Source organism: Protomyctophum parallelum (assembly GCF_964188405.1).
Source record: "Protomyctophum parallelum genome assembly, chromosome: 7".
In the NCBI taxonomy this organism is placed as follows: domain Eukaryota; kingdom Metazoa; phylum Chordata; class Actinopteri; order Myctophiformes; family Myctophidae; genus Protomyctophum; species Protomyctophum parallelum.
The window spans coordinates 29,233,306-29,250,522 of NC_139705.1; the positions used below are offsets into that span (position 1 = coordinate 29,233,306).

Genomic DNA, 17,217 nt, shown 5'->3' on the forward strand with positions numbered 1-17,217 from the left:
CCTCCTGTTCGGCCTCTAAATACAGCATGGCCACGGCAGCCACCACAACACGACGTTTCTGCGGCTCCATGTTTGTTCGTCCACAGGTTGGTCCAAATGAATTAATAATAATCAGTGAATCATCATCATGACTGTTCATGTATGTTTGTTTACACATGATGCAGCACTTGGGAAGAACTGACTTCTTGGTTGATCTGTTTGTTGTTCAACGGTCTTTTGTCGTCCTCGTGTGGGCAAAACGAGTAAATACAAGATGCCCACAATAATAATATGTTAACTGCTTTTTAGATTGCTTATACGTTTGTCTTGGTTTTTATGTGTAAATGTAAACCGTATATATTTTTACTATATTAATGGCAACTTGGAAAGTATTTCCTACAACTTTAAGTCCAAAAACCTGAACTAACCCTTTTAATCATGTATTTGTTATAATATTAATCGAAATCCACAAAGTAACTAAAAAGTGTTCAAATAAATGTAGTGGAATAAAAGTACAATATTTAGATCTGAGTGAGATGTAGTTGATTTTAATTAAAAGCAGTATAGAAATTGTAAACACTCAAATAAAGTATACAAATACCATATAACATGGTATACTTTCCACCCCTGGCGTGGCAGTACTCAGTCTGTTAAAGCCAGGTGCTGTCCTGCAGTGTTGTTTTTGGCAGCACATTTCTATTTGAGTTTTAGTCTTTGGAATGAAACTTAAATTTGTTTTACTCGTATTTTAGTCACCTGAAATGTTTTTAGTCTAGTTTTAGTCGACTAAATATACGATTTTAGTCGACTAAATCTGCAGTTCATTTAGTCGACTAAAATGTATTTTGGTGGGCCTTGATGCCATCATAATGACAGATTTTACACTTGCTGAAAATAGCAGATCTACAAGCTCACAACGCGTCGCAGAGTGAAAGTCCTTTCCTAACATTTTAGTTTAGTTTGTTGACAAAATTGTCAATATATTTAGTCTTATATTTTTAGTCATGGCTTAGTTTTCAGTGAAAAATGGTAGTTAATGAAATAAAAAAAATTGTCATAGTATTAGTCGAGGAAATCAACACAGCTGCTCTCCTGAATGCATAGGCGATTTTAGGGGGGTTCCCAGGGGGCAAGTGCCCCCCCCCCCCCTGATGGCCAAAGAAAAAAGTTATTGTCAATTGTAACTTCATACTCATTTATACGCATTTATATTTTTCATTCCATTCATGCTTTGTAATGAACAGTTTTGCAACATTACATGATTGACATTGACATGACTTCACATGCTGATTGGCTATAGTGTGCTCCAAAATGACTAAATAAATCATAGTGTCTAGAAAAATACGTACTTGTCTTCCATATTTAGTTGTTTTATATTCTATAACTTAGCCATTGAGTTCTCACAGATGTATACCCAGATATTGTAGGCTAAAATCGCCTATATGCCTGAATGCCATGGCCCCATGACATGACGTGACCACACACACACAGACATTTATAGCAGGCCAGGTATATAAATAGACATGTTTGGGAGCTGGAGAGCTACACGTTGGATCTCTAGTATACCGTTTGGAGGAACTCTGAAGGCACACGTACCGTTAGCTAGCCCACTGACTGACCCCAAGAAGGTAAACACCCAAAATTAAGTCCAAATTAAAAAGCCTGTACAGAGAAAATAGAGGCGAACCGTGTTGTGTTGTGCACGAATAACTCGAAATATGTGAGAACTTTGTTTTGTATACTTTTGATAAATGAATGGTTAGTAGTGGGCTGTTGTTGTGAATTTCACTATATTCATGTACACTTTGTACAACACACACCAACACATCCCATTTAGGACTGAGACCAAATTCTACATTAATGTCTTCTAAATCATGACAGTTTTCAGAAAAACCGCATGTTTCTATATCAGTGATTCTCAAAGTTGTTTTCACGTCAAAGACCCCAGAAACTATTATGTATTTGGCCGCCGACCCCCATCTGAAAATATATTGTTCCAGTGACCCACAGAAGCAAAGATTTGAGTTAAAAACTTTGTTTCAAAAATAGCAGATCTACAAGCTTTAGCTGCACTTTGCAGCTAAAGTATAACATAATGCACACCATCCTGAATGGGTTTAAAAGGTGCAGCAAGTAATATTTGTTTGCTAATAAGTGTAAAATAGCTCTATATTCTGTTTGCGTAGTAGAGCATTGGACCCTTATAAACCAAATGGACCCTTACAAGAACATTTGGTTTCAATTTACACTCTCAAGAGTTACATTTTTGTTAAACATCTGCATTGTTTTAAAAAAAAGTCTTCACATTTAGAGAATGTAAAATTATTGTTATGTCGATCTACGTTTTGCCTCTTAACTCTCCTAATGGTACCAACCAATCTGAGAGCCTATAAGGGCTATCTTGCCTTACCCCTTATCCCTAAACTTATTTGCCATTTTTTCACTATTTTGAAAAACAAAAAAAAAACAATTCAAAATATTTCAAATAGCCGATCTACAATTGATTGGTAATTTTAACTATTCAAAAATGTCGATCTACATCAACACATTGTGAGCTTGTAGATCGGCTATTTGAACTATTCAAAAATGTTTTTTTTTCTTCAAAATAGTATAAGGGGGGTTTAGCACTGACGGAAATAACAAATGGGGCCCTAAATCTTGTCAAATGGTGGACCGACCGTGGATCAAAATGGCAAATAAATAATGAGCCTTGATATGAAAAAGGTTGAAAATCACTGAATTGGATGTGATGGAACAAAGATGTGAGCAGGCGAAAGCGGAACTGTGACACTAGAAGCTGATGTATCAGTGGTTTTCAACCGTGTGTGTGTGTGTGTGTGTGTGTGTGTGTGTGTGTGTGCGCGCGTGCGTGTGCGTGTGCGCGCCCCAGACCTCCAGATGAACACAGAAACGGGGGAGAATGTATTTTCTCAGTCGGAGGACTCAGAGGACGAGGATGAAGCCACACAGTACATCATCGAGCAGAGTCTCATTCAGTATCGCAAACTCAAAGGTTTGAACCCCAGGTGAACTTCTTCTTTAATGATGAAACAAACTCAGAGGTTTTCATTGTTGTTTTTGGCAGAAATTTTCTATTTTAACTCCATTTAGTTTTAGTCATATTTTAGTTACCCGGAATGTTTTAGTGTTAGTCTAGTTTTAGTGGACTAAATGTCATAAGATTTTAGTCGACTAAATCTGCAGTTGATTTAGTCAACTGAAATGTGTTTTGGCGGGCCTTGATGCCGTCATAATGGCTCATTTTACACTTGTTGAAAATAGCCGATCTACAAGCTCTGTGACGCGTTGTGAGCTTGTAGATCGTCTATTTTCAGCATGCAACCAAGTGTAAAATGACTTGTACTGGATCTCTTGTCCACTAGTCCCTTCCTATCATTTTTAGTCTAGTTTTTATCTGTTGACGAAATTGTCAATACATTTAGTCTTAGTTTTAGTCATCATAGGTAGCTTAGTTTTCATTTAGTTTCCGTTTAGTTTTCGTCAGTGAAAAAGGTAGTCGACGAACATTTTTCGTCTTGGTTTTAGTCGACAAAAACAACACTGGAGGTTTGAACGCCAGGTGAACTTCTGCTTCTGACTAAGCTTGAGCTTGTAGATCTGCTATTAAGAAGAAATACCGGTAAACATTTCAACCCCCCCCCCCCCATATGTATAATGTTTTATTTACAGTAAATCAATTATCTTTTATAATGGATGAGTTCAGTGGTTCTCAACTAGTGCTGCTTAAATGAGAGAGAGTTTGTATCCAAATTCGTATAGATCTTGAACTCTTGCGAGCGTAAAATGATTAATTCTACACTCAAGAGTTACATTATTATATCTGCATTACGTTTGCCTGTTATCTCTCCTAATGGTACCAACATCAATACAGTATGGAACAAAATGGACAAAATCTTATCCAATGACAACAAAATATTCTTTAGTTCCGGGTCTGAGGGGCTAAAACTCATCGAATGGTGGTCCGTGTCTCAAATAGTTAAAAAACCACTGAATTAAATTGATTAGTCCAATGTACTATTTTTTTAATGCTCAATGCTACATTTTTATTTATTAAATTTTTTTGAGGGGCGCTAGCCCCTGCTATATTCTGCTATTAGTGTAGATTTCCGTCATGTGGACGAGCAAATCGACATGTTACGTCATGATGATGTACGATGACAAGAGCGCCCCTCACTTCACATGGGTGTGATTTTCTTTCTTCTCCACAGCGATCTCCTGGTCAGTCAAGATCCCGATGAGATTTTCACCTCCATTAAAGAAGGTGAGTGGAAGGCATTATTTTCACCTCCATTAAAGAAGGTGAGTGGAAGACATTGTTTTCACCTCCATTAAGGAAGGTGAGTGGAAGACATTCTCTGTCCGTTTTCCCAGTTCAATAAAAACAGTTTAGTCTGTCTTTCTGGGAGCTCCATTATCACACGACTCTCCTCTCCTATCCTCGCATCATCATCCCCACCAGTGGTCGACAGGAACAGGAACAGGAATGTACTCGAGTATGTTGTTAACTTAAGCCATTTAGACCGCTAAGCCCTACGTAACTACACCTTTCAATTTGGGAACCCCTATGCAAAGTTCTACAGAAAACTTCTGGTCAGAAGGTTTTAGAATCGGCCTCAGGTCTAGATGGGTTAAGTATGCACTTCACTTGAGTATTTTATTTTTATTTTATTCAAATATAATTGTTTTGACTCAAATATACATTACTAGGAACTTACTGAAATGATTTTTGAATTAACCACTTAACACGTCAGCTCCTGTACTTTTGAATACTTATAATAGGGACTTAACAGAAACCTCTCTAAAATAGAAAACCAGCAATCACAGAACTCTCGTTTAAGACGTCATGGTAACCATTCAATGAATTAAAAGTGCCTTCAAACGAGAGTTCTGTGAGTGCTTGTGTTTTCTCTTTTAGAGATTTTTCTGTCATGTTACTTACACGACTGCACAACGGGTAAAACTTCTCAGAGAGTTTGAGACGATTTGATTTGAAGCTGTGCGGGTCAAAGGCAAGTACTCCTGTTAACTCAAGTAATGTATATGGTCTCGCATTGCCAGGCTGTTTTCTCTCGCAGTGTTCAAATGCTTCCGTCAAACAGTCTGGAGCAACGGAAGCTCTGATCATGAGTCAAAACGCTTCCGTCATACAGTCTGGAGCAACGGAAGCTCTGATCATGAGTCAAAACGCTTCCGTCATACAGTCTGGAGCAACAGAAGCTCTGATCATGAGTAGAATATAAATGCTTCCATCATACAGTCTGGAGCAAGCTCTGACCATAAGTAGAATATAAATGCTTCCGTCATACAGTCTGGAGCAACGGAAGCTCTGATCATGAGTACAATATAAATGCTTCCATCATACAGCCTGGAGCAACGGAAGCTCTGATCATGAGTAAAATATAAATGCTTCCATCATACAGCCTGGAGCAACGGAAGCTCTGATCATGAGTACAATATAAATGCTTCCATCATACAGTCTGGAGCAACGGAAGCTCTGTAACCAGCACAGGACACCATTTTGACACAACCCCTTTGAAGTTCAAAGGGATCAATTTAGAGCTCCTGGGAAGCTCCAGGAATGAACTAAAAAGCTGCAATGATAATTATAATGTAGTGACAATAGGGAAATTACCCGCCAGTACAATTTAGAAATGTAGCAGTGGCTCGCAACTTCAACCTGATGGCCTAAAAGTCAAACATCTCCCCCAAATAAGAGGGAATTCCCTGTGGCTTAGTGGTTAAGATGTTGGCTCTCCACATAGGAGGCCCGGGTTCAAATCCTGGGTTACATGTACTGACTGGCAATTCCCCGTGTGAGGTCAAAAAGGAGGTGAGTGTGTCTTCAGAGTGGCTCACAACCTGAGCCTGATGGCCTGAAAGTCTAATATCTCCCCCGAGTCACAGGGAATTCCCTTTGGCCTATTGATTAAAGGGTTAGTTTAGATTTTTTGATCTTAAAGGGATACAACAAATGTAAACCCCGTGCAGCTCAAGAACACTTCGACACTGACTCTGGGGGAGCCCGGGTTCGAACTGGCAACCTTGCAGTTGTCATCCAGCCACTCTACCCTTGAGCCACCGCCACTGGGGGAAAGAGTGGACAAATACATCTGGGTCCTTCACCAGGTGCAAAGGTATTAATTGATTGCCTGAGTCCCTTGGTGGGAGCTCTGGTCTGGTTTTGGTGAATATTAAGTAGTTCTGGTCATTTGTAGCCTCGCAGTGATTAGCCAGACACAAATCTGGCGGTGCAAAAAAAAAGAAAAAAAGAAATGCCAGTAAGTCCAAGTTAGGCTAGGTCATTTGGTGGGGGGTCACAAAGGATACACTTGTTAAAAGGGAATTCCCTGTGACTCGGGGGAGATATTAGACTTTCAGGTCATCAGGCTGAGGTTGTGAGCCACTCTGACACACTCGCCTCCCTTTTGACCTCACGGGAACAGTGCCATATAACCCAAGATTTGAACCCGGGTCTCCCGTGTGGAAAGCCAACATCTTAACCACTAATCCAAAGGGAATTCCCTCTGATTCTCAGGAGATGTTAGACTTTTAAACCATTCATTGGAACTACTTAACATTCACCAAAACCAGACCAGAACTCCCACCACGGGACTCAGGCAACCAATTAATACCTTCTTTGCAACCACTATATTAAGTATTTCCTACAGCTTTAAATCAAAAAATTGGAACTAATACCCTTTAAGATGTTGGCTAACCACGGCTTAAAGGGTTAGTTCAGATTGTCTGACTTACAGTAAAGCTGTAGGAAATAGCCTAGGTATTTCCCATTAATATAGTGGGTTGCTGTAGTCCTCGGCCAAGACAGCCCTGCTGCATGGGCTCAGCCCTGTTGGCACGACAAGTTGTGCATCGGTCTGGAAAGTAGGAGACTGGGGTTCAATCCCTGCTCCTGCACATCACTACACAAAGGTGTTCTGTCAGCTAACACAGGAGGCTGACAGAACCTATACTAAAACATCCCGGAATATTTGTTCTAGGGATGTAGTGATGTGGAAATTCTTTGCCGATACCGATGTATACGATAACAATTTAGCAGATACTGATGTTTGTTTAGTTTTTGTTGTTTTCTGAATCTACAGCTTGGCACAGGCTGCAGATAGCCAACACACCAACATAGCGGATACAAAATATATGCTTATTAACAGATAAACATCGGCTACTGCCATCGGTTAATGTCAGTTTTATTTGCCGATACCAATATTGATCGATAACAGCAATATCGGCCGATGGCGATTATGTGGCCGATACATCGGTGCATCACTAGTTTGTTCAACTTTGACCCCTCTGTCACATGGAACTATGGTTTTGTGCTGCAGTGCTGGAGTAGTGATACTGGACACAAAAAATAGTTCCATGTGACAGAGGGGTCAAAGTTGAAGGGGTTATATATGGTGTGCTATATGGTAGAAATAGGTCAACAATACAAATGACACTAGTTTTGTGGATTAATTTATTTGTAATGATCCCAGGCCCCACCAAATGACCGGAACTACTTAATATCCACCAAAAGTATTTAATTAATTTCATTTTTATTTCACACATATTAGTTTATCACAGTAGAGTACAAATTATAGCAGAATAATAATTAATTTATAATTTATAATACATTTGTCTGATACACCCATGGGCGAAAAGGAGCAGGATTTCACACAGCTTTAACTCCAAAAATCTGAACTAACCCTTTAAGATGTTGTCTTTCCCACACGGGAGACCTGGGTTAGAATCCCAGGTGGTGCCGTGACCGGATCAGGTTTCCCTGTGGGAGGAACGTAGCAGTGGATCATAACCTCAGCCTGATGGCCTAAAAGTCCTGGTTTGTGTGGGTGCAAAATGTGTGGCTGCAAAATTCAAGCTCTGATCATGAGTAAAATATAAATCCTTCCATCATACAGTCTGGAGCAATGGACCAGCACAGAACACAATTTTGACACAACCCCTTTGAAGTTCAAAGGGATCAATTTAGAGCTCCTGGGATGCTCCAGGAATTAACTAAAAAGCTGCAATGATAATTATAATGTAGTGACCAACAGAGAAACTACCCACCAGTACAATTTAGAAATGTAGCAGTGGCTCGCAACTTCAACCTGATGGCCTAAAAGTCTAACATGTCCCCCAAATAAGAGGGAATTCCCTGTGGCTTAGTGGTTAAGATGTTGGCTCTCCACATGGGAGGCCCGGGTTCAAATCCTGGCTGACTGCTGATTCCCCATGTGAGGTCAAAAGGGAGGTCAGTGTGTCAGAGTGGCTCACAACCTGAGCCTGATGGCCTGAAAGTCTAATATCTCCCCCGAGTCACAGGGAATTCCCTTTGGCCTATTGATTAAAGGGTTAGTTTCGATTTTTGGATCTTAAAGGGATACAAAAAATGTAAACCCCGTGCAGCTCAAGAACACTTCGACACTGACTCTGGGGGAGCCCGGGTTCGAACTGGCAACCTTGAGGTTGTCATCCAGCCACTCTACCCTTGAGCCACCGCCGCCGGGGGAAAGAGTGGACAAATACATCTGGGTCCTTCACCAGCCTTGTGAAGCCATACTAATATTCAAATGGACTAAAGCCTAACATCTCCCCCAAATCAGAGGGAATTCTCTGTGGCTTAGTGGTTAAGATGTTGGCTTCTCACACGGGAGGCCGGGGTTCAAATCCTGGGTTTACATAGGTGGTCGGCGAAATTCCCTATGTGAGGTCAAAAGGGAGGTGAGTGTGGCAGTCACAACCTCATCCTGATGACCTGAAAGTCTAATATCTCCCCCGAGCTACAAGGAATTCCCTTTGGCTTATATTAGATGTTAAAGGCTTAGTTCAGATTTTTGGACTTCAAGGACCACTACACCACTTTTCAACCTATACCTTCATATAATTGGACCTCACTAATGTTCATGATAAAATGCCACAAATTGTTTCTACTCGGTCTGTGTCTCATAGGAGGGCTGTGGGCAGTTCAGAAACCCGTCCACCAGTGACATCATCGATGGGGAGCTAATATAAACTGCGGCTTTCTTTTCCTGAAATGTTGCAATGCAAATAATATTTGCATTGCAACATTTTTATTATCTTGAGAACGATTGCTTCCATATTATGGAAGCAATCGTTCTCAAGATAATAAAAATCTAAATATAAAAACTGGTAAAAAAAACCATCTGACCATCGATGAGGTCACTGGTGGAGTCCTCCTATGAGACACATAGGAGATTTTACCATGAACATTAATTAGTGAGGACCAAATACCAAATATATGAAGATGGGTTGAAAAGGGGCGAAGTGGTTAAAGGTGTATGAAATAGCCTACTTGCCATTAATATAGTGGTTGCAAAGGTCAGAGCTCCCTGTGTCCGCTAACACAGGAGGCTGACAGAACCTTCACTAAAACATCCTGGATAACGTTTGTTCAACTTTGACCCCTCTGTCACATGGAACTATGGTTTTGTGCTGCTGCTGGTGTGATACTGAGAAAATAGTTCCATGATGTGACAGAGGGGTCAAAGTTGAACGAAAGTCGTGCTATATGGTAGAAATATGCCTGAACTAACTCTTTAAACAGTAATATAATATAAGCCAAAGGGAATTCCCTGTGACTCGGGGGAGATATTAGACTTTCAGGTCACCAGGCTGAGGTTGTGAGCCACTCTGACACACTCACCTCACTTTTGACCTCACGCAGGGAATACTTGTCCCCATATAACCCGGTCCCAAGATTTTAACCCAGGTCTCCCATGTGGAAAGCCAACATTTTAACCACTAACCACAAAGCCAGAGGGAATTCCCTCTGATTCTAGACTTTTAAGGCAATGATCGAAACTACTCAATATTCACCAAACCCAGACCAGAACTCCCATCAAGGCACTCAGGCAACCAATTAAAGGTATATTCAGTGATTTCACTTAATTCAAATATCACTTATTTTTTTGTTTTGTTGTGATAATCCTCCCTACTATAGAGTGTGCTGGCCATATAAGGAGTTCCTCCCTGTCCCCAGTTAACCCCTGGGGGTCAAAAAACCTTAGGTTTCGTTTTTGACTCTCTATCCTGATTGGACGAAAGGCTGGGTCCCCCAGCCAAAAACGAAACCTAAGGTTTTTTGAGTGAAATCACTGAATATACCTTTAATACCTTTGCAACCACTACTGAATGGCAAGTATTTCCTACAGCTTTAAGTCCAAAAATCTGAACTAATACCCTTTAAGATGTTTGCTTTCGACAGGTTATAGGCTTTCCCACACAGGATACCTGGGTTCGAATCCCAGGTGGTGCCGTGACCGGATCAGGTTTCCCCGTGGTAGGAATGTAGCAGTCGATCACAACCTCAGCCCGATGGCCTAAAAGTCTAATATCTCCCCTGATTCAGAGGGAATTCCCTGTGGCTTAGTGGTTAAGATGTTGGCTTTCCACACAGGAGACTGGGGTTCAAATCCTGGTTTGTGTGGGTGCAAAATGTGGGGGTACAAGTATTCCCTGTGTGAGGTCAAAAGGGAGGTGAGTGTGTCAGAGTGGCTCAGAACCTCAGCCTGATGACCTCAAAGTCTAATATCTCCCCCAAGTCACAGGGAATTCCCTTTATGTTTTTGTTCAGATTTTTGGACTTAAAGCTGTACAGAAATACTTGCCATTAATATAGTGGTTTATGCAAAGGTATTAATTGATTGCCTGGGTCCTGTGGTGGGAGGTCTGGTTTTGTTCCTGTCATTGGCTTAAAAGTCTAACCACGTCTCCCCAAATCAGAGGGAATTCCCTGTGGCTTAGTGTTTAAGATGTTGGCTTTCCACATGTGAGACAGGGGTTCAAATCCTGGTTTAATATGTGTGTGGCCGTGTAAATAATCCCTGTGTGAGGTCAAAAGGGAGGTCAGAGTGGCACACATTGAATTCTCAGCCTGATGACCTGAAAGTCTAATATCTCCCCCGAGTCACAGGGAATTCCCTTTTTGTTTTTGTTCAGATTTTTGGACTTAAAACTGTACAGAAATGCTTGCCATTAATATAGTGGTTGCAAAGGTATTAATTGATTGCCTGAGTCCTGTGGTGGGAGGTCTGGTTTTGTTCCTGTCATTGGCTTAAAGGTCTAACGTCTCCCCCATATCAGAGGTTGCAAAGGTATTTATTGATTGCCTGAGTCCTGTGGCCAGACACAAATCTGGCGATGCAAAAAAGAAAACAAATTGCCAGTATGTCCAAGCCAGGCTAGGTCATTTGGTGGGGGGTCACTGAGGATACATTTGTTAAAAAGGAATTCCCTGTGACTCGGGGGAGCTACAGCTTGGTAAACTACAGATAACCAACACACCAACATAGCGCAAAATGTATGCTTATTATTGTACAACTTTAGTACAACTTTGTACTTGAGCAACTTTTACCAACAGTAAAGTAGTGGTGTAATATTTGACTGGGAGTATGCCTCTAGTACTGTATTGTGTCTGCTGCTGCCCCCTATAGGTGACGAGGATGCTCTGAACAGACTGCTGGTGCATCCCGAGACTCTGTCCAGGGTGGACGAGAGAGGCTGGATCCCACTGCACGAGGCTGCAGTCCAGAAGCACAGGAACATCTTGGAGGTTATCTTCTCAGGTCTCTGTACAGCATAGGTTGTTGTTGTCGACTAAAACTAAGACGAAAATTGTCCGTCGACTACCATTTTCCACTGACGAAAACTAAATGGAAACTAAGCTAGACTAAAATGTTAGGAAGGGACTAGTGGAGAAGAGATCCAGTATAAGTCATTTTACACTTGGTTGCATGCTGAAAATAGCTGTTCTACAAGCTCACAGCGCTGCGATGCGATGTGAGTTTGTAGATCGGCTATTTTCAGCAAGTGTAAGTCATTACGACGGCATCAAGGCCCGCCAAAATACATTTTAGTCGACTAAAACTATAGACTAACACTAAAACATTCCAGGTGACTAAAATGTGACTAAAACTAAATGAAAACTATTCAAAAGACTATGACTAAAACTAAAATAAAAAAAATACTGCCAAAAACAACACTGCTGTACAGAAGCACAGTAACATTGTGGAGATTATCTTCTCAGTTATTAAGATCTCTGTACAGAAGCATACACATACTCATACTGGAAATAATTCTCTCATGTAAGGCAAGGCAGGACAGCACAGATCTATTTGTTTGTAACATTACCGCAAGGCAATTCAATGTGCTTATTTACATTAAGACGCTGGTTATTCAACGTTTTGATTTATTTCAAAGACCCCTATAACTCTGAGAGTGTACAAATGGAACCAAATGGACCTGTAAATGTACATAAAACGTCTCTCTTCTGTATTGACAGCGTGTGTCTCTATAGCGTTGGCCTCTGGGTGCCGACATTTGTTGCGACGTGCTTGCGGTTATGTTTAGGTTTGGGGTTTGGGGTAGGGTTATTAAAACGACCGGATTAAGGTTGGTGAGGGGCCGTTAAAACGACCGGATTAAGGTTGGTGAGGGGTCTGTTAAAACGACCGGATTAAGGTTGGTGAGGGGCCGTTAAAACGACCGGATTAAGGTTGGTGAGGGGTCTGTTAAAACGACCGGATTAAGGTTGGTGAGGGGTCTGTTAAAACGACCGGATTAAGGTTGGTGAGGGGTCTGTTAAAACGACCGGATTAAGGTTGGTGAGGGGTCTGTTAAAACGACCGGATTAAGGTTGGTGAGGGGTCCGTTAAAACGACCGGATTAAGGTTGGTGAGGGGTCTGTTAAAACGACCGGATTAATGTTAGTGAGGGGTCCGTTAAAACGACCGGATTAAGGTTGGTGAGGGGTCTGTTAAAATGACCGGATTAATGTTGGTGAGGGGTCCGTTAAAACGACCGGATTAAGGTTGGTGAGGGGCCGTTAAAACGACCGGATTAAGGTTGGTGAGGGGTCCGTTAAAACGACCGGATTAGGTTGGTGAGGGGTCCGTTAAAACGACCGGATTAAGGTTGGTGAGGGTTCCGTTAAAACGACCGGATTAAGGTTGGTGAGGGGTCCGTTAAAACGACCGGATTAAGGTTGGTGAGGGGTCTGTTATAACGACCGGATTAAGGTTGGTGAGGGGTCCGTTAAAACGACCGGATTAATGTTGGTGAGGGGTCCGTTAAAACGACCGGATTAAGGTTGGTGAGGGGTCTGTTAAAGCGACCGGATTAAGGTTGGTGAGGGGTCCGTTAAAGCGACCAGATTAAGGTTGGTGAGGGGTCCGTTAAAACGACTGGATTAAGGTTGTTGAGGGGTCCGTTAAAACGACCGGATTAAGGTTGGTGAGGAGTCTGATAAAACGACCAGATTAAGGTTGGTGAGGGGTCCGTTAAAATGACCGGATTAAGGTTGGTGAGGGGTCCGTTTGTGGCTTTGTGTGGTGCCACTCAAAGTGACTAGTGGGTTGGGCTTGCTGGATGCATGTTCCAACCCCTGAGCATACTTAGCATACTAATCATTTAAAGTATGAGGTATAAAGTACAGCAGCCTTGTGTTTATAAAACAGAAAGGTATTGGGTAAGACTGACGTTATGTATCTTTCAGGACCTTTCACTGCTTCTTCTCAACCATTACTCTATGGCTCTGCTCTCAGCCACCACGGTGGATATTTTGACATTCCGTTTTTTTTTTTTTTTTAATGTTGCCACTACTGTTGGAGCAGCCATAAACAACACAGGTTCATCCCGATACAGGAAATACGTAAGCTGCGACCATGAGACCCGTTTCTGGATTCGTATATAAAAGCTCAGTTGAACTTGGACTTCACCGGGGGACGACAGCATATTTCGCAGCAGAGACTCTATCCCTCTAGTCCTCCGCTTGTTTGCCTGCATTTTCATTCTGTTTGTTTAGTTCTGTTATTTATAAGTTGTTTATTTCATTCTGCAGTAAGTGATGCCTTAGATATATTTTGTTTTGTTTGTTGCCCAGTTCTTTAAGTTAAAGCCTTCAGTTATTTAACTTAAAAGCCTCAGTTCATTCCTATATATAAATTGTTATTCTTATTAAGTATGTACATTCTTAATTTCCAATGAGAAGCCCGGTTCCTACTCTCACCATGTAGGGGTGCCAGGTCTTTTCTTTTTCCCTCATTTATTGTAATTTTGGTTAGTTAGGTTAGGGCCTTAGTTAGGGGTTTTAGAACCGATTTCTTAGTGTATAACCTGCACCTTGAAGCCAATACTATACAGTTTGTGAACCGAAGAACAAGAATATGTAAACTAAAGAAAAAAAATAGCTATAACAATAAACTAAAGTTATTTTTCAACCCTGTCTCCTCCTGAGTTATGTTGTGTTCCTTCACCCTAGACGAAGGTGCATAAAACATAGAAACATGGGTTTGTCAGGATTTAGAAGGCATTTGTAGAATCGTCCTCAGGTCTAAATGGGTTAATGTGTCTCTACGCTCTACTAGCGTCCACCGTGGGTGCAGTGCAGTGTCGCAGCCTGAAGGGGGAGACACCTCTCTTCCTGGCGGTGCTCCACGGCCTCAGACACAACGCTACGTTCCTGCTGCAGAACGGAGCCGACCCAGACCTCCACAACGACGAGCACGACTCCCCCCTAGTGGCAGGTTGGTGAACAGCAGGACTCTCCCCTAGTGGCAGTTTGTTGAACAGCAGGACTCCCCCCTAGTGGCAGGTTGGTGAACAGCAGGACTCCCCCTAGTGGCAGGTTGGTGAACAGCAGGACTCCCCCCCCTAGTGGCAGTTTGTTGAACAGCAGGACTCCCCCCCTAGTGGCAGGTTGGTGAACAGCAGGACTCCCCCCCCCTAGTGGCAGTTTGGTGAACAGCAGGACTCTCCCCCATAGTGGCAGGTTGGTGAACAGCAGGACTCCCCCCTAGTGGCAGGTTGGTGAACAGCAGGACTCCTCCCCTAGTGGCAGTTTGTTGAACAGCAGGACTCCTCCCCTAGTGGCAGGTTGTTGAACAGCAGGACTCTCCCCTAGTGGCAGGTTGGTGAACAGCAGGACGCTCCCCTAGTGGCAGGTTGGTGAACAGCAGGACTCCCCCTAGTGGCAGGTTGGTGAACAGCAGGACTTCCCCCCCCCCCCTAGTGGCAGGTTGTTGAACAGCAGGACTCTCCCCTAGTGGCAGGTTGGTGAACAGCAGGACTTCCCCCCCCCCCTAGTGGCAGGTTGTTGAACAGCAGGACTCTCCCCTAGTGGCAGGTTGGTGAACAGCAGGACTTCCCCCCCTAGTGGCAGGTTGGTGAACAGCAGGACTTCCCCCCCCCTAGTGGCAGGTTGTTGAACAGCAGGACTCTCCCCTAGTGGCAGGTTGGTGAACAGCAGGACTCCCCCCCCTAGTGGCAGGTTGGTGAACAGCAGGACTCTCCCCTAGTGGCAGGTTGGTGAACAGCAGGACTCTCCCCTAGTGGCAGGTTGGTGAACAGCAGGACTTGATTTGACTGCAATGTTAATTAAGCAATATTACACTCGAGAGGGGTGGTTTAACGTCATTAATGCACGCCTGCGTTGCTTTCGGATTTCGCCCTGTGGGCGAGTTACTGCGGCATCCCAGGCGTGCATTAATGACGTTAAACCACCCCCTTGAGTGTAAGATTACAATTATATAACTGTTACCCTTAAAACTAAGATAATCGCTGAAAAGTCATACTTTTTAATGACAGATGTAGCCACTACCACCACAAATGTCCCAAGAAACTAGCTAGCCTAGCCACCGAGTCTGCTGCGCTCTGGGAGAACAGAGCAGTTGAATTATTTGTTTTGATTAGCCGTTCCATGATGCTGGTTTGATTGGGGGGTCAGTCCCTGTGACATACTACCGTCATGTGACTCATGTCCAGGAGGTGTACTTCATGGCTACAGAAACAGGAGATTGATTGGTTCCTGCCCCTATGGGCCTCATGGCTACAGAAACAGGAGATTGGTTCCTGCCCCTATGGGCCTCATGGCTACAGAAACAGGAGATTGGTTCCTGCCCCTATGGGCCTCATCATCCCTCATGGCTACAGAAACAGGAGATTGGTTCCTGCCCCTATGGGCCACATGGCTCTGCAAGGCTACTTACACAGCTCCAGTCAAATATGATGTCAGGTACATCTAAATATGGAGTTCCACACAGCTCCAGACTATTTTTTGGGGGACCGCAGTTCAAAAATGATTATTTTGGGGAGGCCGTGAATAGATTGAGAAGCACTGGTTCAATTCAAAGTATGGCTGTACATCTCACCATGAGGATGTCTCACATGATCTATGACAGGCTGTGAGCTCTACCGGCTCGGACGGCCAGATTCCAGATTCCTTAATTTCCATCCACCAGCTGTCTAAAAAAACAGAAAAGAAGCTGGCCGACAGAGAAAACGTCCGCAGCTCTTTGGTAGATGTGGCTACATCTGTGGTCTGTCTGCAGCTCTGAGGAAGAGACACCGTTGAGATGCATGGAATCTGACCTCATCAGATATGATGTCAGGGGCCCAGGCCGTAGCGTAATGGTCTGGGCACCGGACTGGTGATCCAGTCGCGGTGTGCCGCGGGTTCGACTCCCGGACCCGACACTGCCTTTACCGCATGTCATCCCCCCATCTCTCTCCCGTTTCCTGTCAGCCTACTTTCTATCCCTTAAAAAATCAATAAAGGCGTAAGCCGCAAAAAAATATCTTAAAAAAAAAAAAAAAGATATGATGTCAGGTTCATCCAAATAGGAGTTCCACACAGCTCCAACCAGCTCAGTGGCCTTGTGGTTAGTGTCCGCCCTGAGACTGGGAGGTCCGATCCCTGACCAAAACCAGAGCCTTAGATATAGACAAATCCACAGAGGGGTGCCCTGGGCGCGGCCATTACTGAGGTGTAATCCATGGAAGAGGTGCTCCGTAGGCCAGGTGTGGCTAATCAGTGCTGCTGTGCTTAATGGTACACCTCAGTAATGGCCGCACCCAGGAAACCCTCTGTGGATTTGTCTATAGACAGAGTTACGCAAACTGTGTTCACTTCATGGGGCCAGTCCAATGGCAGCTCTTCTACATAGACTTCTATGGAGAATGGGGACAACCAACTGGGACTAGTCCTGAAGTAGACAGAAATGCATTGGACTCAGGCAACAGCCCAGATTTAATGATCTTAAATCCCTTTATTTTAGATTGTTTTGTAGTAATAGTACAACATAAACATTAAAGAGACTTTAGTTGTTAGCGTTACAATACAGGCTACAATATTTTAAAACAGTTGTCATGTTGCACACATGCTTAAAATAGCTCTTATTTGTGCCGCCCTCGTTGAAACCAATG

General features: G+C 43.1%; 1 protein-coding gene across 3 annotated transcripts in view; it reads left to right on the forward strand.

Moving 5' to 3' along the window:
- The first annotated feature begins 4 nt into the window (after positions 1-4).
- The window catches only part of asb14b (ankyrin repeat and SOCS box containing 14b), a 31,454-nt gene continuing 14,241 nt past the window's right edge, over positions 5-17,217 (forward strand). For 2 of the 3 annotated variants that reach the window (XR_014569520.1, XM_083769397.1), the window contains exons 1-5: positions 1,547-1,607; positions 2,870-3,005; positions 4,209-4,261; positions 11,451-11,582; positions 14,382-14,540. Coding sequence is in view for 2 of the 3 variants with exons in the window: in XM_083769397.1 (XP_083625523.1) it covers positions 2,878-3,005; positions 4,209-4,261; positions 11,451-11,582; positions 14,382-14,540 (472 nt within the window). In the remaining variant the exon portion in view is untranslated. Of the gene's footprint in view, positions 87-1,546; positions 1,608-2,869; positions 3,006-4,208; positions 4,262-11,450; positions 11,583-14,381; positions 14,541-17,217 lie in introns of those variants that run through there. The other variant, XM_083769398.1, reaches the window with a different exon arrangement.